This window comes from Schistocerca nitens, chromosome 7, assembly GCF_023898315.1.
Source record: "Schistocerca nitens isolate TAMUIC-IGC-003100 chromosome 7, iqSchNite1.1, whole genome shotgun sequence".
In the NCBI taxonomy this organism is placed as follows: domain Eukaryota; kingdom Metazoa; phylum Arthropoda; class Insecta; order Orthoptera; family Acrididae; genus Schistocerca; species Schistocerca nitens.
In genome coordinates this window covers 44,041,733-44,066,628 of record NC_064620.1, presented here as the reverse complement: position 1 = coordinate 44,066,628, position 24,896 = coordinate 44,041,733, and the positions used below count along the sequence as shown (strand labels likewise).

The window sequence follows — 24,896 nt, the reverse complement described above, 5'->3', positions numbered from 1 at the left end:
TGATGAAGCAACCATTGGTTGCGAAAGCTTGAATTTTGTGTGTATGTTTGTGTGTCTATCAACATGCCAGCGCTTTCGTTTGGTAAGTTACATCACACACACACAGTAAATGGTGTAATACCATTGATAAATATAGTGTTTGAGCAGAAAACTGTTGCTAAGGCAGAATATTCATAATTTCTGTGTGTGTGTGCACTGATGAGAAACTGAATTGGAAGAGATATGTTCATTATGTGCTGAAACATTTAGATTCAGCTACTTACACTATTAGGGTTATTGCAAATTTTGGTGATAAGCATATCAGTAAATTAGCCTACTGTGCCTTTTTTCATTCACTGCTTTCACATGGCATCAAATTTTGTTGTAATTCATCATTAAGAGAAAAAGTATTCACTGTACAAAACTGTGTAATCAGAATAATAGGTGGATCCCACCCAAGATCACCTTGCAGACATTTGTTCAAGGAACTCTGATATTCACAATATCTTCACAACACACATATTCACTTATGAAATTTGTTATAATAACCCACCCCAATTGAAAAATAATAGCAAAGTGCATGATTACAACACTAGAAGAAAGGATGATCTTCACTATTCTGGGTTAAATCTGACCTTCCTCAAATGGGTGAATTATGCTGCCGCAAAAATCTTTGGTCATTTACCAAATAGCATTAAAAGTCTGACAGATAGCCAACCAACATTTAAAAACAAATTACAACAATTTCTGAATGACAACTCCTTCTACTCAATGGATTAATTTTTAGATATGAAGTAGTAATTGAAGAAAAATAAAAAAGAAGGAGATTATTTTGTGCAAATTAAACTTACATTAAATTGACACATTGCACATCATTAGAAAATGCTGTATTAATGATCTATGGAACAAGTATTAATGTAACATAATGTAATTTAAATGCTATTTCACATTCTAGTAAAAGTCTTCATCTTGATAATGTTATTCCACACATTATTTACACAGGATAGTATAGAGCTAGTCCTGTATGTTTTGTTTGTTGTGGGGTATATGTAAAACTGTAATTTATTCCATTGATTATCACCAAACGGTTAAAAAAATACAGACTGACATTAGATACCAATTTTCCTTGATTTCCTTTGTATATTCTTTGATTTAAACACTTAAATACTTTAAATACTTTGTTTCTACCACTTTATAGTCTAACTAAACAGTGGAAAGTCCAGGATGAAATAAAAATACAGTCTAGCTGTTACATTAGCTATGTAAATGGTGCCATAAACTCTCTCTCTACTCACCGCTTTCATTTTAGCTTTGGCTGCTGCTAATGCTCTTTCAGTTGCCTCCAGTTCTGCCTTTGCCTGTGCTAGAGCTGCCTTCTTAGGTGCCACAGCTTTATTTACAAAATAATATTTGTACATTGCATGCACCCACATACAAAGAGATGTACATGCCTTTGATACCTATAAAAGGGTAAATGAAACAATATACATCATAAAGATTAATAAGCAAAATTACAAATAATGGACACTTTATGTGATTACTAATCAAGATAAAAGCCCAAACTGAACTTAAATATAAAACAGTGAAAAGGGTTTTAAAAAATCAAATGAAAGGAATATATGCTTGGCATGTGTGCTCATTCACTCATATAGAAATGATAAAGAAGATCCTTCAAGCACATTTAACAAGTTAAATTGCAAACTAACTAAGAGAAGTAGATATTACAAGCTCCTCATATTGATAGTACTAACAATCATTCAACTCCTGTACTCTACTTGTGCGTAGAAAGTCAACGATGTAAAAAAAATGCAGTTAGCATGAAAATTAAATCTTTTATTAAAACCTGCTACAGTCATTTGCTGTAAGTGGTTGTTACTAGTCTGGTAATGCTCGAAGATGAACTAAACAGGTAATGTGAAGGAAATAATGATGTTCCTAAACAATGTAAAAACACAATACAATTTTACTATTAGCCTTGTACATAATTTTGAGTGGAGACACAAATATCACAGATGAAATGAGTAGCACGCACATAAAAATCCTTCAAAATTTTGGCATGTCCCTGTTTGTCAAGAGTGTAAGAAGGGCATCTACAACAACATCATCACTAGAAGAAAATCAGATGCTGATGAGTGAGCCATGGACAGTACATGAGACTATCATAAATCATTTACGTTAAGTCATGCAAAGAAGAAACTGAACCAGGACTACAAATAAACTCAGTTAAAATGAGGGATTCATTCTTCCTTAGGAGGATAATAGAATATGAGGTAATGAAAATAATGTCAATATTCAAAATAAAAACATACAGTGGATGGGATGCCATATCATTTACATTACTTAAGGAAAGCAAAAATGAGTTAATAGAACCAATAACACCTTTAATAAACCGTCCAATTGGCCAGAGGACCTTTCATGAACTCTTAAAAATTACTGAGATATGTCCACTGTATAAAAAGGGAACAACCGGTGGCATAAATAATTACATACCAATTTCGTTGGTTTCAACACTTGGCAAGTTGTTAAATGGAATCTTTCTTCTGCAAATAACCTTAGTAAACAATTCTCAGCATGGATTCCAGAAAAGAAGATTCACAATAACAGCAGTATCAAATTTTTTCCTTGACCTGCTAAACAGACTCGATACAAGAAAAAAGTGACTGGGGCTTTTCTAGATTTGTCTATGGCATTTTATTCTGTGTGTCATTTGGTATCACACTGTCCACCCGTCAGATACTTGAATAACGACCTTTTGCAGGCAGACAACTGTGAGATGTGCAGGGAGAGAGTCAATACGGTTCTGGAAGATATGAACAGGGATGTGGAGTCATGCCAACTCCAGTACCATGGTCAGCTGTGCTAGATTTCTATGCTGATTTGAACTGCCTGATCGGTAAACTAATCCTGGTGCTCTCTGAATCACACATGTACACTGCAAGCTGAGCGATACATTGCACTGTCCTGCTGATAGATGCCATTGTGCTGAGGAAAAACAAACTGCATATTGTGCTGACCAATTGTGCCTTTCAGAATGATGAGATAACCTAGAGAAGGCCACAAAAATTTCCCCACACCTTATTGCTCCCTCTTCCGACCTGGATCTTTTCAATGACTGTAGTAGGGTGTCTTTTCTTCAAACTGTGTATGCCAATGTTCATCTATCTGATGGAGCATAAAACGTGATTCATCTGAAAATGCCACCTGTCACCATTCAGTGGGCAGCCAGTTGTGTTCATCGCCCATGAACAGCAGTCAACATGGATGCATGAACGAGTATCTGCTGCGGAGCCCTGTATCCTATTAGGCCTGTACCCTATTTTACGGAATACCAGGTCTTCACCGTTCACCAGCCATGGCTGGACAGACCGTGTCAAAGTTACAATCAACTGAGTTACAATATAATGAATTACAGAATAACATCTAAACTTTATACAGGTAACGTATATAGACTATGTTATGTTCACTGTGTCCATTCGTTTTCTTCATAGTCAAAGAATTCTTGGACTGAGTATAGTGAGCATTGTTTTAGGCCTTCAGCAATTTGTTTCTTGAAGTTGTCCACTGTCAGGGTCTGCAATTTAACAGGTAGTTTGTTGAACATCTTCACAGACATCACCAGAAAACTGTCTCCTGTTTTGGACAGTCGGCGGGTTGGTAGAGTTATGTCTTCTTTGCTGTGGGTATTATGTTTATGGATGTTATGCCTCTTGCTGTAGGTGTCTAGGTTTTCCCTTATGTGGATGAGGCATAATAATACGTAGTGGCTATAAACAGTCACTATTCCCAATCTTCTGAATAACGGTCTACAGTGTTCCTGGCTGCTGCTCAATGTAATAATTCTTATTGGCTTATTTTGAAGTAGCAGCACGTCCTTGCAGCCTACCGAATGAGCCAATAGCTGTAATCCATACAAAATGTGGCTATGGAACAAAGCATAGTAGACAGTTATCAGAAACTGCTCTGTAAACACTTTTTTAGTCTTCATAGGAGGTATATTACATGAGAGAGTTTCTTGCATACATGCGCAGTGTGTCCATTCCATGAGAGTTTGTGGTCTATTGTTAAGCCTAACAGTTTCACAGATTCTATATGGTCAGTGTATGTGTTTTTTCTAAGGCTGCATATAAGCTGGGTTTTTTCTTCTTGTTGGTGATGAACCATTTTTTAGCATTTTTGAACTGTACATCAGACTTCATGACTGCTTGGGCAGAATTTTCCCCTTTGGCAATAAGAGTGGAGTCGTCTGCAAATTGTTGTGTCTCACCAACTTCACTTAGATCATTTACAAAAATGAGGAAGAGGAGTCGGGCTATGACCAAACCTTGGGGCACGCCTTGTTCTACTTTCTGCTCCTGGGATGTTGTTCCTTGGATTGAAACAATTTGCTGCAGATTATAAGATGCACCTTAATTTTTAAGCATTTTTTAAATAACATTTTTATTATTAGATTGCAAAGCCAAACTAAAAAAAAATCTTAGTTTATAAAGTTCAAATGGCCTTTGAAATCCCTCAAAATTGTCCACAGATTCCTTCTTCTTCTTCTTCTTCTTCTTCTTCTTCTTCTTCTTCTTGCTCTTGATCATCATTGTTGTCCTCTTCATATATAAAATGGTCTTCACTACCACCGAGAGCATTACTTATGCCGCACTTCATGAAGGACTTAACAATAATGTCTTCTCTCACTCTAGATCACAACTGTTTTATCCACTGACATACTTCTTTGATCGTAGGTTATTTTAATACTCCCTTCAGCATGAATTCATGTTGGATTTCATCCAAAGTAAATCTTCCCAGAATAACACCAAGCTCTCTATTTCTGTGTCTCAATTTCTCTTTCACAGAATTTTCAAATGACTACTAAACAGATCTAGCACAAGAGGACAATTCTTCTTCAATGAAGCACCTTTCCTTCTCTTCAACACTCTCTTAATTCATAATTTCATACCAGCCTCATCCATCCAACCCTAGTCATGTATGTGAACAGCAGCACCTGGCAGTATTTCAGAAGGTTTTGGCTTTGTTTTAGTTTGAAAATAATCATTAGATTAAGTTTAGTACCGTCAGCACAACATGAAAAGACAACAGTGAAGTGCATTTTTTCATGTGTACTTGTTTTTATAGTTACAGTTTTACCACCTTTTGTAGCAACAGTTCTGTTACTTGTGACATAAAATGTCGGAGGAGTTTTGTCGATATTCACTATTTGGCTTAGTTCCACAATAGCTTTCTTTTGACGTTGAATAATACAGGGATGAAAAGATAAACATTTTCTCTTCATACTCTTGTGACATTTTCTGAGATATTTTGGTTTTGGTTCACATGCTAAGTCCAGGGCGCTTCATAAACCTGTAGCACCAACCAACTCAACCCTTAAAATGTGTTAAGTTCCACTGTAGTGCTAGCTTATGAGCATTTATTTGAATCATTTTTGTACTAATTCCAGTGCCAGCTTGACAGTGTCCTTGAATCGATTTCAGCACATCATCTTCTAGTTTTGGCCGCTTTACATTTATTTAGTCCTCTACTTGCAAACTTAAGTCTTTCTCATTTTTTCCAGTTATTCTTTACTAATCTGCCAATAGTGAAAGGTTTGCTTCTGTTGGTGGAGGACCGAAATGCCACTCAGCTGCACTATTTCCATGTACTTCTGCATATGGTATTATTTTCAATTTGTAGTCTGCATCATATAAATACCTTTTTTTCCATTATGAAATTAGCCGCTAACAAAAATATTGTACCGTTACCGATAACACAAGCCAAGTTCACTAGCACTGTCGATTGCAATGATGCATCACAAGCTAGACAGTGGTCTGGGTTTCTGATAGCGGTTTGGGACAGATACAGTGTTGGTAAGCTTGTGAATCATCGCAGCTCACCTTCATTGCATCAGTACACTGCTGCAGGCAGTTGAATCCAATGTTGCCAGATAGAGATAGGTTTCCCGCAGCATCAAATATATGGCCATTTTTAAGACTGGGAGGAATTTTAAACCAAACAATGGACATATTTATATTAATTTTGAGTATAAGATGCACCTGAATTTTGGAGGCAATTCTTCAAAGAAAAAAGTGTATCTTATAGTCTGAACAGTCCATAAAATACGTACACAGCATGTCCACTGAATGGTCATTGAAAAGACACTGTTAGTAAGCCCTTGGTTCTTCAGGATGGTCAGTAGCCCAACATTTGCGTGTCTGTTAGCCTGTACACATCTCTGCAGCTGTTGTTCACCCCTGTCATCTAGGGCCCATGGTGCATCACATGGTGCCAGTTTTGGATAGTACAATTTTACCACATACACTATACTGTAACCGCAGTGGCGTGTGAATATTTTACAACTTAGTCATTTCCACATTACTACAACGACTGCACCAGAGCATAAAAAAAGTTAGCAGGCCTACACGAAGTAGCAAGCTGTGTGTTAAAAAATGAATACAATATGTACAGGCTCCCTTAACAGATATAATAAATAAATTTTTCATATCGGGTAACTTGCCAGAGTATAAGAAAGAGGCAACGTTTGTGCCTCTCTAAAGAAAGGTAGGAGAACAAATCCACCTCTCTGCTGTCATTGATCTCAAATATATTAGTATCAGTTATGACAGACAGATTAATGATTTATTGAATAAACAAAACATTCCCAAGTATGTCATAGTTTGGGTTCTGAAGTGTCAGAAATACAAAATCAGCCATAGGATAATTAACAAAAGTGATAATGTTCTTAAGGATGAGCAAGTCACATGCAAACAATATGGGAACACATGTCTTTTCAAACCAAATCTTATATCTACTCTACTCAGGTATAGTACACTTCTCAAGATTTTCTCAGTGTCACATATACTCAGCACACTCTAATATTAGGTGAAAGGATGGCAAGGCTTAAGATTTTCACATGAAAATGATGACTTGGTTGTCTTGGCAATCAGTGAAAGAAAGCCTACTTTCTTTTTAATACTGAAGACTACCACTAGAAAATGCAGCAATTTTTAGAGGATTGTATGTACCAGAAGCTTAATCATGATCTGACATAGTCCATCGTCAGAAACACAGGAAATCTATTAAAGGATACTAATATTACTGAGCCTTTACACATTGCTAAACATACACAAGGAAGGCATCATCTTAGGCCAACTGTTGGTGTCATCAGTTTGTCTACTTACAGACTCATGAAACATCTGGCAGCATTATTAGCACATAAAGTGGAACACTGTGAAGGGAGCCCTATGATTCAACCTAGGTCAAGCCAGATGCAGTCTTCCCACACTGTGAGATGATGACTAGCAAAGTGGGACATGTGCTGCAGAAATATGGATTCAGCCAGTATTCCAGCCTAATTCCAAGATACAAGATATGCTACAGCCTGATAAAGTTGACTACATCTGCACATGCCTCTATGAATGCAGCAGCATCTATATAGGCCTAAAGATTTCCTCTCTTTCTGAGTACTGCACTGAGCGTTTAGAATTTGGTAGTTGATGAATATCAGCTGTAAAATAAACAAAAGATACAGCCTGGAGAGACAAGGGTCTTTGTGTCATCATACCAGGACTCCATTATAAAGGAGGCAGACAAGACTCATACCATTTTAACTAAGATCAAGAGGGTAGACTAAGTAGGACATGGGAGCTAGGCTTTGGTCACTGAACAAAAGCAAAGACAGATGCTTGATGCTTGCAAGGAGATGGGAGTGCCAATTTCAAATGTGGTACCAGCCCCTTGCACCACTTCAAAAGCAAAGTACTGTGAACTATGATGAGTTTACATTGCATTCTGCCAATACAGTATATTAACAATTACTCTCTGTAATACAATTTATAGGAAATAATGAAATCAAATTTGGTAAATCGATGCTCTTCAAATTACAAATTACACAATGCTCAAAAAGATATTTCCGCTGTTAACCAAAATCTGCTAACTTACAGGCCTCTAAGGAACAAATTGACATCAACCACTCAAATAAACAAGGAAATGGAAAACAATTGCAGTTTAATGCAAACAGCTGTACACAAGCACGCATGCCAGGCCCTCAACTGATCTAATGTTTTCATGACTAGTGAACACTTCACTATGGCACTAAACAATTTGACAGCTTTGTTGTTGTCATGCCAGGGTAAACCACCATTATCACAACCCCTACCGTTTCCTTCGTATGATGTGGAGAATTGGGACGCATACAGAAAATAGTCTTTGGCAACATTTCCAAGCTTTTGGTGTTTTCGACAACAATGTGCATAAGCCTTTCTTGCTGTGATGAATTTCTCCTCATGTTCATCACCTTTTGTATCAGCTTGCTCCTCTACAGGAACCTGCCATTCTTTATATTGATGAAATGTGCCAGTTGCTCTCAAATTATCATGTACATACTCATGCTGCTCGTGTTGAGTTCTATCATTGTCAAAAGGATCACAATAGTCATACAGAGCTTGGGCAGTGGAACTTCATGGGCTTAGCTGTCATAGCCAGTTTGTTACAGAAGCTCACTGGGACTCATGTGGTGACCTGACATGCTATAATATGCTTGGCATCTCACAGAGAAGTTTGTGAACATGCCTTGCAATGTGAAAATCCCTCTTTCACAGCGATTTTGAACATTGTCCAGTATTTTGAAGTATCTAAGGAAGCAGGAAATCAGATAGAAACTTATGTGAAGTAGCCACTGTGGTTTCTCCTCCTAAGCCTTTGACCTTTCTAGTGGTAGATAATGCCAATACTGAAAACTTATTTGGGTTAGATGCCTTCAGACCTTTTGGATTCTCTATTTCTGATGAAAAGCATCTGGTCTCAGATCAGGTTCCCTACAAACACCTCTAATGAATGGCCTATTCTGTTGTAATTGTCACAAAGCCTAATGGGAACCTTTGGTTCTGAGGTGATTTTAAGAAGCCTGTAAATTCACTGTCTGTTATTGATACCTGTACCTTATCCTTTTAGGATGAATTCTTAGTCACAGTCCAATATTTTTCCAAAATAGACTTGTCAGAAGCCTACTTGCAATTGCCTTTGGATGATGATTCCAAACATATTCTTGTAGTGAATACCCCCTTTAGGTTATACCAATACCAACATATGCCATTCAGCATTGCTAGTAGTTCTGCTATTTTCCAATAATATTTGGAGCTACTCTCGGCCTCCATGCTGGGATGCATTAACTATCCAGATGATACTGTGGTCTCTGGTTCCTCAACAGATGAACACCTGCAGGACCTTTGTGCCATATTCATGGTGCTGCAGGCTGCCAGGCTGAAACATAATTTGGACAAAATGCAATTTTTTCAGCTGTCTACAATCTACCTCAGTTTTAAAGTCTTGCGTGCTTGTGTCAAGCCTTTACTTCAACATGTCAATGCTGTAAAGATTGGGTACTACCATAAATTTCTTCTTGATGCTCTCTCATGTAAAGATGTTCATTTTCACTGGTTGCCTGCCTGCGAGAGTGCTTTTACCCTGTTGAAGCCCAAATTACATTCAGCACCTTGCTTGGTTACCTTACGATCCGGTCTACATCTTGTTATGGCCACAGATGCCTCCCAGTATGGCTATGGGGCCATTCTTATGCACAAATACATGGATGTTTCCAAATGCCCTACTGTGTATGCTTCCACAACACTGAACCATGTGCAACAGTGTACTCCTAGTTAGGAAAAGAAGCTATTGCTATTGTGTACACACCCAAAAAATTTCACAGTTTCCACTACAGTTCTAAATTTCATTTTATTACTGGTCATAAACCTCTAGTTTCTCTTTCCCATCCTTTGACATCTCTTCTGGACAAAGAGGACAATTGCCTGCAATTCTACGCTCTGTTTTTGTTATGCTATAACTATGACATTCATGTCTACCACACGGCACAGCACGCTAACGCGGATACTCTTTCTCAGTTGTCGACTGACCCCATTCCAGAATTTAGTCAATTTTTCCACCATGGCTGCTGGGTAAACCATCGGGGCACGCATTGGATCTTTCACATAATTATTATGCTCTCTGCCACTGCCTCTCAGTTCATGGTGGTGTGCTCCTGTTGAGTACTGAAGAGTCAGCACCCAAAGTTGAGATCCCATCAACATTGTGTCGGGACATCATGTGTCTTCTGCATCTGAACAATTGGGGCGATCCTCATACAAGACTGCTGGCCTGGCACCATGTGTCTTGGCCAGGAATTCACAATGAGATCATGCATGCTGTGTCAGCCCGCCCACAATGTGCCATCCATTAGGTGGCACCATGCATCTCTCTTTCTCCAGCACCCCTGGGAGCATATTCATGCTAATTTTCTGGGGCTCTACCTTAGCTCCTTTTGGGTTTTTGTAGTTGACACTTTCTTAAGATTTCCTTATGTAGTTCACTGAACATCCATATCCATGGCAGCTACAGTCTCAGCCTTCGCAAAGGTTTTTCCTTGGAAGGATTACTGTATATGCTTGTGATGGACAACGCCCACAGTTTGTGTCTCAAGATTTTGAAGATTTTTCTACAAATAGTGGCATTCAGTATGTTAAGGGCCCCCTATTCACCCTCAGTCAAATGATGCTGAGTGGCTAGTCTGTAGTTTCAAAACTGAAATGAAAAGATTCATCATGCAATCTTCTCTTGGGGAAATCTTCAATAGATTCTTGAGCATCTATACATTCTCTGGTGACTATAGCTGGGTGGAGTTGCTTCATGGCTGCCAGCCCCTTACACTGTTTCATCTGCTCCAGCCGACACCCAGACACTGCAGGTACCCACCTCAAAGTGGTTCCATCCAGGCTCCGCCATCTGGGTCTTTGGGTTAAGCCAGCATCCTAACTGGATACCAGTGGTTGTCCATCATTCCCAAGGCTGCTGCCTCTGCATTGTGCACACCTCTGATGACTTGGTGTCCTGCCACTACGATGAGCTTCACCCACACATGACCGAATACAAAACACAGACCGTGCTGCCTCCGAGTCTGCCTCTACCATTCGCACCAACACCCACAGCATGGTCTATGCCCCCTTCAACTCATGCACCAGTTTTGTTCTGGGTACTGCCATTGCCAGACAGAATATTTAGCAAACAGGCCGCCTCCATCTCCATGGCCCATGTCACAGCCACCACTGCCTTTGTCTTTTCTGCTGCCTCCATCGTTGAGTGCTTGCCCGAAGATGGACATGTGTACAGTGCCTCCATCACTTTGCTCCCCTATGGTCTCTGGTGTATGAGTGGGTGGCACACCTGTCCATGCCTGCAGCATTGCAGATTGTATTCTCCTGTGGTGTCACAACCCCTGCTCCAGCACTCATCTCCTTCCAATGAAGAATGGACATTTCCATGATGAGAAGTTTTCCCCGAAGGGGGAAGGACTGTCAAAACCATATACAGTGAGTGCACATAACTGAACAGCATGCACCTCCACAGCTGTTCTAAAGAGGCCACCTCACAGTGGAACAGACAGAGAAGCAAGTGACATGCCGTCTGCAAATAGTCATATATCAGGTGGTGCACCTGGTCCTTGGCCACTCTAACGTTTTCATGATTATGAAACACTTCAGTGTTAAATGTTGGTTTGTGGAATTATAGCATTGTGTTTGTGCAATGTTACAATATAATCCATTCATCAGTTAAATAATATTTTTCTAGATGACAGTATGCTGTATAATTTGTCACAGTACAATATATTTGAATACTACAAGAAACATGATACAGCATGAAACAACGTTTGACTTGAAGAAAGACATAAGAGAACAGATGCAAAAAGAAACAGAAAGGGAGCAAATTTTTTAAAAACAGTGTAAGAATGTTACATAGAGTGATATGTAACATAATGTGATACCATCTGACTATAATGATAAAAGTACAGTAACTCACTGTTATTATCTTCTCTGGCTGAAATAAAGGATTTACTATATATGACTCAAGCTTGTTGATAATCTCCTCTGTTATTGACTCTTTGTCGAAATTCATGAGTGAGTTCAGAAAGTGATCTGGATTTGCAAGGAGTCCCCTTCCTGGCTCCCAGTAGTCCAATATCTTCTCACCAATACCTTTTCCTGGGACCTGCATGAAATGAATTCAATTTCAAAGTATTATCAAAGAAACAGACTGGCTACTTATACATAAAACAAGTAATTAGTTACAATTAATGATCAGATTTAAAGTTTTATCTAATTTTTAATATATTTCTAAACCTTTATTTATATCATAATGGTATATCAAACAATGAAAATCCATGGTGGAATGTAACAATATTATGAAAAGTAAATGTGGTACTCACCATATAGTGGAGATGCTGAGTCGCAGATAGGCACAAAAAAAAGACTGTCATAAATAAAGCTTTCAGTCAGTATGGCCTTTGTCAGCAATAGATGACAGAAATGCACCCAATAGATGACAGACACGCACACACAAACTCACACAAATGCAACTCACACACATGACTGCAGTCTTGACAGTCTTTCTGTTGTGCCTATCTGTGACTCATCATCTCTGCTATATGGTGAGTAGCATTTCCTTTTCATAATAATGGTATATCGGTTACCCTAACCTTTCCTCACAGTATTCTGCCAACAGTGGGGAAAAACCATGCTTCAACAGCAATACTTCTTTACCATTTTGTTAAAACAGCAATCACCAAGGAACTACTTTAGATATTGAAAGAAGCAATGGTCAATCTCTGTAAGGAACAAAACATAATGATGGGTGATTAACTAGCTCCCAACCAAAATATTTAAGGTGTACCTTCCATCTGGGCAGCCATATCAATATAGCGTTAGCGTGAAGCAATAAATTCCAAGAAGACCAAGGTCACATTATTTGTCACAATAACTGTGGACATAAAAATGTATGAAAAAATCACTAACAATCACACAAATATCTTTTTTCCTGCAATTTTTTGTCAACTGTAGTCAATAAATAATAAGTGATGACATATGTCTAACCTACACAGTGCTCATCAATGTTGTTTGTCATCCTGCCTTTGAATAGTCTCACCTACTTATGTACTTAGCTATAACTATTGGAATCATACATCACACACATTTGTTGATGATTTCCTGCTACCCTCATATTTCTTGCTATCAAAAACTGAGTTACTGACCATATTTCACAGTAAGAGAGCTGCTCAAGAGCAGCTCTATCAAAAATTTTTGAGAAAGTAATGTATTCAAGAGTAGCCTCCCATATTTGTAAAAATAAAGTACTAACAAAATGTCAGTTCGGTTTTCAGAAAGGCTTTTCAACAGAAAATGCTATATACGCTTTCACTGATCAAATATTAAATGCTCTGAATAACCGGACATCACCCATTGGTATTTTTTGTGATCTCTCAAAGGCCTTTGATTGTGTAAATCATGGATTTCTTTTAGATAAGCTAAATCATTATGGTTTGAGGGGGGCAGTGCACAAATGGTTTAATTCATACTTAACTGGAAGAATGCAGAAAGTTGAAATAAGTGGTTCATGTAATGTTAAAACAACAGCAGATTCCTCAAACTGGGGGGCTATCAAGTACGGGGTCCCACAGGGTTCGGTCTTAGGTCCTTTACTGTTCTTGATATACACTCCTGGAAATGGAAAAAAGAACACATTGACTCCGGTGTGTCAGACCCACCATACTTGCTCCGGACACTGCGAGAGGGCTGTACAAGCAATGATCACACGCACGGCACAGCGGACACACCAGGAACCGCGGTGTTGGCCGTCGAATGGCGCTAGCTGCGCAGCATTTGTGCACCGCCGCCGTCAGTGTCAGCCAGTTTGCCGCGGCATACGGAGCTCCATCGCAGACTTTAACACTGGTAGCATGCCGCGACAGCGTGGACGTGAACCGTATGTGCAGTTGACGGACTTTGAGCGAGGGCGTATAGTGGGCATGCGGGAGGCTGGGTGGACGTACCGCCGAATTGCTCAACACGTGGGGCGTGAGGTCTCCACAGTACATCGATGTTGTCGCCAGTGGTCGGCGAAAGGTGCACGTGCCCGTTGACCTGGGACCGGACCGCAGCGACGCACGGATGCACGCCAAGACCGTAGGATCCTACGCAATGCCGTAGGGGACCGCACCGCCACTTCCCAGCAAATTAGGGACACTGTTGCTCCTGGGGTATCGGCGAGGACCATTCGCAACCGTCTCCATGAAGCTGGGCTATGGTCCCGCACACCGTTAGGCCTTCTTCCGCTCACGCCCCAACATCGTGCAGCCCGCCTCCAGTGGTGTCGCGACAGGCGTGAATGGAGGGACGAATGGAGACGTGTCGTCTTCAGCGATGAGAGTCGCTTCTGCCTTGGTGCCAATGATGGTCGTATGCGTGTTTGGCGCCGTGCAGGTGAGCGCCACAATCAGGACTGCATACGACCGAGGCACACAGGGCCAACACCCGGCATCATGGTGTGGGGAGCGATCTCCTACACTGGCCGTACACCACTGGTGATCGTCGAGGGGACACTGAATAGTGCACGGTACATCCAAACCGTCATCGAACCCATCGTTCTACCATTCCTAGACCGGCAAGGGAACGTGCTGTTCCAACAGGACAATGCACGTCCGCATGTATCCCGTGCCACCCAACGTGCTCTAGAAGGTGTAAGTCAACTACCCTGGCCAGCAAGATCTCCGGATCTGTCCCCCATTGAGCATGTTTGGGACTGGATGAAGCGTCGTCTCACGCGGTCTGCACGTCCAGCACGAACGCTGGTCCAACTGAGGCGCCAGGTGGAAATGGCATGGCAAGCCGTTCCACAGGACTACATCCAGCATCTCTACGATCGTCTCCATGGGAGAATAGCAGCCTGCACTGCTGCGAAAGGTGGATATACACTGTACTAGTGCCGACATTGTGCATGCTCTGTTGCCTGTGTCTATGTGCCTGTGGTTCTGTCAGTGTGATCATGTGATGTATCTGACCCCAGGAATGTGTCAATAAAGTTTCCCCTTCCTGGGACAATGAATTCACGGTGTTCTTATTTCAATTCCCATTTTGGTAGCCTTTCCTGTTCCATTCGTCTGACGTGTCCATACCATTTAAGTTGTTTGTGCTTGATGAAATCAATAATTGAATTTTTACATTTCATCTTGTCTCTGATTACTTCATTTCTTATTCTTTCTCGTCTTGATATTCTTGCTGAACGTCTCCAGAAATCCATTTCTGTGGCTAATAATTTTGATTTCAGTTGCCATTTTGTTGTCCACACTTCTGAACCATATGTAATAATGCTCCTAACTATCGTTTTAAAAATCCTTATTTTGTTATCAGTTGTTATGTGTTTGTCCCAGAGAATTCCATTCAATAAAGAGATTGTCGTCTTTCCAGAATTTATTCTAGATCTAATTTCTTTGTCCTGTTTCCCATCATTTGTAATTTTCACACCTAAATATTTATATTCCTCAGTATCTGTTATTGTTCCCATCCCTTCTTCTAATATTAAGTCTCCATTCACTCCACCAATTACCATGTACTTTGTTTTATTCATGTTTACATTTATACCTGATTTTTTATATTCTTGAATCAATTTTCTGGTCATATACTCTATGTCCTCATAGTCTTGGGCTATAATCAGTTGGTCATCTGCAAATTGTAACGAGTATATTGTTCTATCATTTATTGGTATTCCCATAGCGTGACATTTTTTCTTCCAATTCTGTAAAGTTACTTCTGTATATATTTTATACAATGTAGGTGAGATGCTACATCCTTGACGTAATCCTTTTGTGACTTGGAATCCATGTGATAGATATTTACCAATTTTTATTTTTGAAACAGAATTTTTATATAAATTTTGAATTGCTTTAATTATTCTTGGATTTATTCCTATTGATGTTAAAGCTTTCCATAAACTGGATAAAGGCACACTATCATAGGCTTTTTCTATATCTATGAATACTAAATGTATAGATTGTGCCCGAACCATTTTTTTTTTTTTTTCAATAATTTGTTGTAGGCAAAAGATATGATCAATTGTTGATCTTCCAGCTCTAAAACCTGCTTGTTCTTCAGCCTCCTTTTCTTTGTATTCTTGTTCTAACAAATATTTAATAATTCTTCCATATAATCTACTGAAGGTATTGGTCACTGTTATTCCCCTATAATTTTTACACTCATCTTTCGCTCCTTTTTTATGTATCACTGAAATATATCCTACTTTCAAATCATTTGGGACATCTTCCCCATTTAAACATCTTTCGAAAAGGTTTCTTAACAATTCCATTAATTTCTTTGTTCCTTTTTTACTGTAAATATTGTCCATAGCATGTATATAAATATCTGCTGAACGATAATACCTACATTTCAGACATATTTTACCTTTTATATTAATGGCATCTTCAGTTTGTCCTGTCTACACAAACACAACAAGATGTGCCAAATGAACAAACTGTTCTTATCACCATTAATTACTTTATGTGTGGGTCCACAGCCCTGATGTAATTTCTTAATGATAAAACTATTTTAAACATCCATTGGAGGCTGTCAAATTATTTATCAATGATGAGCTTTGTTTCATCATGTAGTACATTACATTACAAGCCAGTTTTGGCCTATGGCCATTTTCAACAGTTTAAAAATAATACCAACAAAGCAAAAAGGTAAAGCACTAATTTAATGTTTTTACATTTAGCAAATTACAATTACTGTTACATCACTTACCACTTGTTAGCAGTAATTTAGTTTCATGAGATATTACAAAATGTGTTCCTGTGTGCAGTAAGTGATGCACAAGATTACAGATGCAGATTTTTGAAGTGTGCATGTGAGAACAAGAGTCTCTTCCCACTTAGCACTAAATAGTTTTAAAATATTAGAGAGTAAAGTTGCTACTTATCATATAGTGGAGATGCTTAGTTGTGATAGGCACAACAAAAAGATTCACACAATTATAGCTTTCGGCCATTAAGGCCTTTGTCAGCAATAGAGAGAGAGACACACACACACACACACACACACACACAAATGCAACTTACACACATGTAGCTTTTGGCCATTAAGGCCTTTGTCAGCAACAGCACACATACACACACACTCACACAAATGCACCTTGCACACACGCAAACGCAACGTCTGTGCACACACACACACACTCACACAAACGCAACTTGCACACATGTAGCTTTTGGCCATTAAGGCCTTTGTCAGCAATAGACACACATACACGCACGCATACACACACTCATGTCAACGCAACTTGCACACACGTTGCGTTTGCGTGTGTGCAAGTTGCGTTCATGTGAGTGTGTGCGTGCGTGTGTGTTATGGTGAGTCTATTGCTGAAAAAGGCCTTAATGGCCTAAAGCTATAATTTTGTGAATCTTTTTGTTGTGCCTATCGCGACTCAGAATCTCCGCTATATGGTGAGTAGCAACTTTCCTCTCTAATATTGATACATTCCACCCTGGATTTTCCATTGTTGATTTAGTTTTAGAATACAACCCATATATCAACAACACAGCTTTAATTTAACAGTTATTGTTATATGCAAACTGTGACAATGTTAAATGAGTGATTTATCTTTTTGCTTTGTTGATATCATTAATATGATATGTTGACATGGCCACAGCTTTAAACTGGCCAAAAGTATATGATGAAACAAAGGTCATCTTGTATAAGGAATCTGACAGCCTACAGTGGATATTTAAAATCATTGAGAAAGTTCTTATGACATTGACACTGTTCTTGTACTATAAATCTAAAGATCTTTCCAGATCAATCATGAGGTGTTTAACATCATTCAACAAACGAAAAATAAAATATAAAAACAAGAAAACCAAAAGATCTTGATGTGGATATACAGTGAATTTTTGTAAGTTAAGTGGAAGTATTTTCTCTAAAAAAAGTGATCATGAAAAATAGTTTCCTATACAAGGTCTGTTCAGAAAATAGGTGACCATTTTGAATTACACCCCAAAGGAGATATTTAGTTACATATTGTTGGTAGCACTGCCTTGTAACAGAATGATCCATACATAACAAAGTTCTTTATATCACTTTCTTTGCAAGATTAATTCTTCCACTGCTGTGGATGTCTATATACGTCTTGTTCAGCCACTCACAAGGTGCTGTCGATGCCTATACATGCACCGCTTCGGTTTTCCTACAGTGCTATTGAGGACTAAATGTGCATCCTCAGCTGCTGACCTCTCACTGCTGTGGATGAGTTACTTACATTTCACGGAGAATACAAGTATTTATCATACAACATATGTGCCTCTTTGCATGCTATCATTTGCAAAAAACCTTGTTCACATATCTTGAACTGTTTATGAAATATGAAGGTTGTTATAATGACATCCTTGAACATATTCTCAGTTCAAATATAATAAACTTTCTTGAGGCTGAGAAGCTTATGTGTACAAATCAGCATGGTTTTAGAAAGCGTTGCTCGTGCAAAACTCAGCTTGCCCTTTTATCACATGATATACTTAGAACTATGGATTAAGGGCAACAAGTACGTTCCACATTTCTAGTTTTCTGGAAAGCATTTGATATGGTGTCCCATTGCAGGCTATTAACAAAGGTATGAGCATATTGAATAAGTTCACACATATGTAAGTGGCTTGAAGACTTCTTAAATCATAGAATCCAGTATATTGTCCTTGATACCGAGTGTTCATCAGAGACAAGGGTATCGTCAGGAGTGCCCCAGGGAAGTGTGATAGGAATGCTGTTGTTCTCTACATACATAAATGATTTGGCTGACAGGGTGGGCAGCAGTCTGTGGTTGTTTGCTCACAATGTGTTGAAGTTGAGTGATTTTAGGAAGATACAAGACAATTTAGACAAAATTCCAGTTGGTGTAATGAATGGCAGCTAGCCCTAACTGCAGAAAAATGTGTAATGTTCACATGCAGTATTACTAGTGTCCTGCGTGACACGATCAAGTTTAAATATCTGGGCACAATGTTGCATAGTGATATGAGGTGGAATGGGCATGTGAGAACTGTGGTAGGTAGGCAAATGGTTAACTTCAGTTTATATGGAGAATTTTAGGACAGAGTGGTTTATTTATAAAGGAGACCAAATACAGGACACTGGTGTGACCTATTCTTGAGTACTGCTTTTGTGTTTGGGGTCCGTACCAGGTCGTATTGAAGGAAGACATTGAAACAGTACAGAAGCGGGTTGGTAGATTTGTTACCGGTAGGTTCGAACAATGGATGTTACGGAGTTGCTTCAGAACTCAAATGGGAATCCCTTGCGATAAGGTGACATCTTTTCAAGAAACACTATTGGAAAATTTAGAGAACCAGCATTTGAAGCTGAATGCTGAACAGTTCTACTGCCACCACTATACATTCCGCTTAAGGGCCACAAAGATAAGATATGAGAAATTAGTGCTCATATGGAGGCATACAGGCAGTCGTTTCGCCCTCACTCTATTTGCAAGTGGAATAGGAAAGGAAATGACAAGTAGTGTATACAGTACCCTCTGCCATGCACCTTATGGTGGCTTATGGAGTATCTATGTAGATGCAGACATATTTCCCCCATGTGCAGGGACAGAAATGGGTGTGTTCCATGTGGCTGTCCATGGGATATAAAAATCAATAACTCAAGAATGAAATGAGATACCATTCTGAAGCCGTAACAAAAATAACTTGTCACAAATTAATTATAAATATCTTCAATGTATTTTTACCTTATTTGGTTTGACATCCTTGACAATACAGATTGTTTCCATAACAAGATGAACCCCTGCAGGGGGCTTTTTCAGTGCTCTGACTTCAGTGATATCTCCTTTATTCAATGCTCTAAGGCTGGCTTCAGCTGCATTTAACAATGGCATTGCCTCATCTGAAATGGTGCACATATACAAATGTTAAGTCCCAAAGGACTGAAATCAGAAAAATGCAAAACATAGTTAAAGCAGTTCAGCTGTGTACAACAGCAATGAAATACTGATACGATAAGTCTACATTAGTCTATGACGTGGAATCCAAAATTTTCGGGACTGGTGTTGCCGTCTGGACAGTAGTAGATCTTTGCACCACTAGGTGGTGAGAGCTGTTAGCTGGGAGGACGTGTTGTGTGTCCACAGTGATTTCTGTAATACTCTGTGTTTGGTGTGCGGCGATTTTATGATGGATCCGCAAACACAACAGCGCATGTGTATCAAATTCTGTGTGAATCTCGGGAAAAGTGCTACGGAGACCCTTGCAATGATTCAACAAGTGTATGGGGGACAAAGCATGAGCCATATGCGTATGTTTGAGTGGCAAGCTCGGTTCAGGGCCGGCCGTACTAACGTCGAAGATGATGCTCACACTGGAAGGCCCGTTAGGCGCACAACGCATTCAACAATTGGATCGTGCAGATCGGCGTCGAACCATTCAAGACCTTGCAGATGAAGTGAGTATCGGTTATGGGACATGTCAACAAATGCTGACTGATGAACTGGGCATGCATTGTGTTGCTGCAGAATTTGTGCCAAGGATCTTGACTCCCGACCACAAGGCACAGTGTGTTGAAGTGTGCACAGACCTTCATCAGACACCATCTGATGATCAAACCTTCTTGTCACAGGTTATCACTGGCGACGAGAGCTGGATTTATGGTTATGACCCAGAAACAATGCAAAAATCATCCCAGTGGAAGAGCCGGGGCTCTCCAAGACCAAAAAAAGCAAGACAGGTGAAGAGCAAAGAGAAGAGCATTATCATCGTTTTCTTTGATAGCAAGGGAATTGTGCACAAAGAATTCGTCCCACCCAAGCAAACAGTGAATTTCACATACTACTGTGACATTTTGTGGTGGCTCCATGAAAGCATGCGGCGATGACGGCCCAAACTTTGGCATCAAGGGAACTGGCTGCCACATCACAAAGATGCGCCCTGTCACACATCCTTGCTCACCAGGGCCTTTTTGGCAAAAAACAACATGGCAGTTGTACCCCCATCTACCGTATACTCACCAGATTTGGCACCTTGCAACTTCGCACTATTCCCAAAACTGAAACTCAAGTTGAAAGGCTGTTGGTTCGGCACTCTAGAGAGGATTCAAGAAGCATTGCTGGCAGTGATAAACACCCTCAAAGAACAAGACTTCCAGAAAACATGTGACCAGTGGCAGAAGCACTGCGGCTGGTGTGTATGTGCAGATGGGAACAACTTCGAGGGTGATGGTGACCATTAGTCCAAAGGTAAGGTTTTCAACAGATGGCAGCACCAGTCCCAAAAATTTTGGATAGCACCTCATATGACCGCAATTATTTGAGATATTCACTCTCTCTTACTGGTTTCAATTAGTAAGTGTTGGACACTTTTCAACAATTTGCTAGTTTTTGCATGTGTAAATCTGTTTTTGAAGACAAAACAACTACTCTGTAGGAACAAACATGGATTCTACATGTATTAATTTTGAGAAACTGTTTGCTCTATTCAGTCAAGCAAATGGCAGATTCAATGTTGATGGTGCATTTCTTGATTCCTAAAAAAATTCAATACAGTTCTGCCTGTCCCCTTGCATGAAAAATACTCACCCATGCTTCGGAATATTGGAACATTTGACTGCACTAAAGAGGTTATATTTATACATGCTAACCTTTTGCCCCTGGCTCTGCCTACATGTGAATTCGACATATATATTTAATATGTCTCTGCCCCTCTCTGTGCACGCCTCATCTGTCCTCTACCTGTTCACCTCTTCCTCTTACCTCAATTTGTCTATTACCTCCTCCCCACTCTCTGCCTCTTCATCTCCTCCTCCACCCCTCTTTGTCCATTTCCTCCACCCCTGTGTGTCACCATATCTTCCTCCCACCTCCCTCTGACCATACCCTACTCCCACTCTTTCTTTCCATCTCTACCTCCCCATCTTCCTCTTCCACCTGCTCAGTAACCTTCTACACTTTCCACCTGCCTCATGCATCCCTCCCTCCCTCCTCCTCTCTGTCCAATTCCTCCTCCCCCTCACAATGTCCATGCCATCCTCTATTCATCTCAACCAGTACCCAGCCTTGCTTATCAGCATGTGCAGCCCCTGCAACACTGTTCAATAAAATAGACTGATACTACTCCCAACAAAATGTTTGTCTTATGGGGCAGACTACTCATGAGGGTATTGAAAATAACTGATTTTTTTCCAAATGTACAGACCACCATGCAAAGCAGGTCAATAAAGCATGCCGATACTACTCTAGTGCAGCACGCTTCTCATGCAGGGCAGCCTACATGTCAGCAACCAGAACACAGTCTCTTGCCCCTGAATGTAGGGTGCCCTGCAAAGCAGGTTGATTTGGTAGGCCAATACCATTCTTAAACAATATCCTATTGTGCAGGGCAGCCTGTATGCAGAGACTGGAAAAACCATGTTTTTGCCCGTATCTCCACTCCTATTTGAGCTAGAAGATCATAAACCCCAGAGTGCTGATACTCATTAGGCCTACTGTTTCTGTGTCAAATTTGGTTCAAATTGATCAGTGGTTTGGGAAGAGATCCCAACCATACATACTTACACGCAATAGTTTTACCTTTCTAAGGCTGTTCAAAGATACAGCTGTACACCGGCAGCCGATATCTTTCGGAAACTCTTGCAAACTGTAGAGAGACTTGGGCCTTATAAACATTTAGTAAAAAGATCAGCAGCTGACTTAGAACATAAATAGATGCCATGTGATGCCTGTAATCTAATTACTATGTGATCATTGATTAGCCACGTGAAAGGTTTTAAGCTAGAATGATCACATTTAAAAAAAAATCTAGATGTGACCAGATCCTGATCCAGATTTATTAGTAAAATCATACAGAAGAGTAATTAATGCACAAATGAGGTTGCTTACAAAACCTTGGTTCAAAAATTTCTGCTTGTTAGCCAGGGATTTTTATAAAGTAATATTAATGAAGGAAGAAGACATGAGTTGAGAAATATCTGTACTTCATTACCGGTTTTCATATCAATCTGCATGAGTGTGTGTTAGAGATGCCCTGTTTCTAATACAGGTTAATGTTACTGTCTCCAAATTGTATCTTACATAATGACCAAGAGTTAAATTAGACCCATACAGGCTTACATGAAGGGGTATAGAGTATATTTCTTCCAATGCATCAGCTATGAATGAAATTTCCCTGAGATTTCTCTACCAGTTTGTAATAGCAGTACACTAATTATTACTATTTTCTTTGGTCACATCACTCACCCACCTTCTTTGTTCAAACTACCAAGAACAAAATTACAATCAGTGTTATTTCAGTTATATTTAATTTAACTGCCATTTTCTGTTTTAATTTTGTAGTTGTTAGATTTATTTTTCTCTGCTGGCAGCATCAGCCTTGTAAATAACACACCTCTCCCTTGCCACCCTGAACTGTACAACACACTATGTTTCATCCTTTAATATAGAGGGTTAACTTTTCATATTAATTACTATTTCAGCTATATTTCCTTAACCTCGCAAAATCGTAACCTCTTGTTTCAGCTGCTTCAGTGCTGTGAGCAAGAATTGCTATAGGGCATAAACCTCTTGGACACCACTGGTTAAGGAACACGGCAACCCAGAAATACAGGTCAGTGTTTCACTCTGCAGGAAGAGGCATACTCGAGGTCTTACCTGTCAGGCAACCTCCTCCAAAAAGGTCAGCAGTATGTGTCAGAGCTGTTAGTAGCTCATTCCAACATCCATCCTTTATCTGCACTTTACAAAGAACTGGGTCTACTCTCCCTCCACCTCTACATTCATATAATTATCCTGTTTGAAACATGGCTAAAACCACACATATCCGCTGCATATGTTCATTTCCCAGCATATACAGGATGGACTGATCAAACAAACATGGCAGGGGTGTCGGAGTCTATATACAAACCGATCCCAAAGTCTTAAGCACATCAAACCCAAGCAAAGAAAGACAGGCTACCGGTAAATTCATGCTCATTGAAATAAGTGTCAATACAAACATATCATAATGGGAGACCAGAACATAGACTTGTTGAGAGACAATCCCTACTTTTTAGTTGCAACTATATGAAAAGTCTTCCATTATAATCTACACACCATTAAGTTCACAGTCACACTATTATACATTTGACTGGGGGGGGGGGGGGGCGGTAGAGTAGCAGATATAGGTCAAACTTCAGCTTCAGGCCTCTGAGCATACGATGTAATATTCAAGGCCTACTCTGTGCTGCCCACAGAAATCAAATTGCACATATAACTTGTAGAAACTAAACAAATAGATCATGACACTCAAACAGGCAACTGCTCAGAAACCTCGTGGCATCAAATAACCAGAGAGCCCACAATTGAAGGTAAAATGCACAAACTCACTGTTCTATGCAACATACATGCTCCTATACACAGCCTGTGTAAGAAAATCTCCTGCTCCTTGGCTGACAACAGAAATACATCAAATGATGAACAACAGGGATACTGCTCACGGGTGATATAAGGCAACTCTGAAACACAACGGATGTGGAGAATACAGAAAGCTATGAAGCATGGTGAGGCAATGCATTTACAATGCCAAAACCAGGCATGCTCATTCTTACGCATGCAGTAATATGGCAATAGCGACTCTGTGGAAGAATCTCTGTAGCTCAGCTGTTTGAAAATCAAAATCAGCAACCACTTTTCAGGTCTCAGGCAATGAACTGAATGAATTTCTCTGCTCTCTATCAACTTGTGGGGCGGCGGGTGGAAAATAAAGAATTGTTTCCTATCGTATGTTTGTTGCTGTTCTCTACACAGGCTCTCTAACTATCACGTAGGCAAGTGATTAGCAAAAATGTGATGCCTGTAATTAGAGTCCACTGTGCCCACTCTGATGGAGAATATTGATTATTGAAGTTCATTACTCTGAGGATTTAGGATGATGTTTGGGATTCATAGAAAATGCAGTTTACTATAACAATATTCACTATATTCTGAAAACGATAAAGCATAAAATTCCAGACAGAAGATTACCCCTATCAGCTATTGTACTATCAGAGCTGTTCAGAGTCTATTGCATGGATCCTAATATCCTTAGATAATGAAACTGT

At 39.7% G+C, this 24,896-nt stretch overlaps 1 protein-coding gene across 1 annotated transcript in view; it reads right to left on the bottom strand.

The window, feature by feature from the left end:
- Nucleotides 1-24,896, bottom strand: part of LOC126195465 (dynein axonemal heavy chain 1-like) — a 963,710-nt gene that overhangs the window by 285,276 nt on the left and 653,538 nt on the right. The window contains exons 46-48 of the mRNA XM_049934091.1: nt 19,564-19,718; nt 11,806-11,994; nt 1,275-1,439 (exon numbers count right to left, since the gene is read on the bottom strand). Of these exons, the coding sequence (XP_049790048.1) occupies nt 1,275-1,439; nt 11,806-11,994; nt 19,564-19,718 (509 nt within the window). The remainder of the gene's footprint in view (nt 1-1,274; nt 1,440-11,805; nt 11,995-19,563; nt 19,719-24,896) is intronic.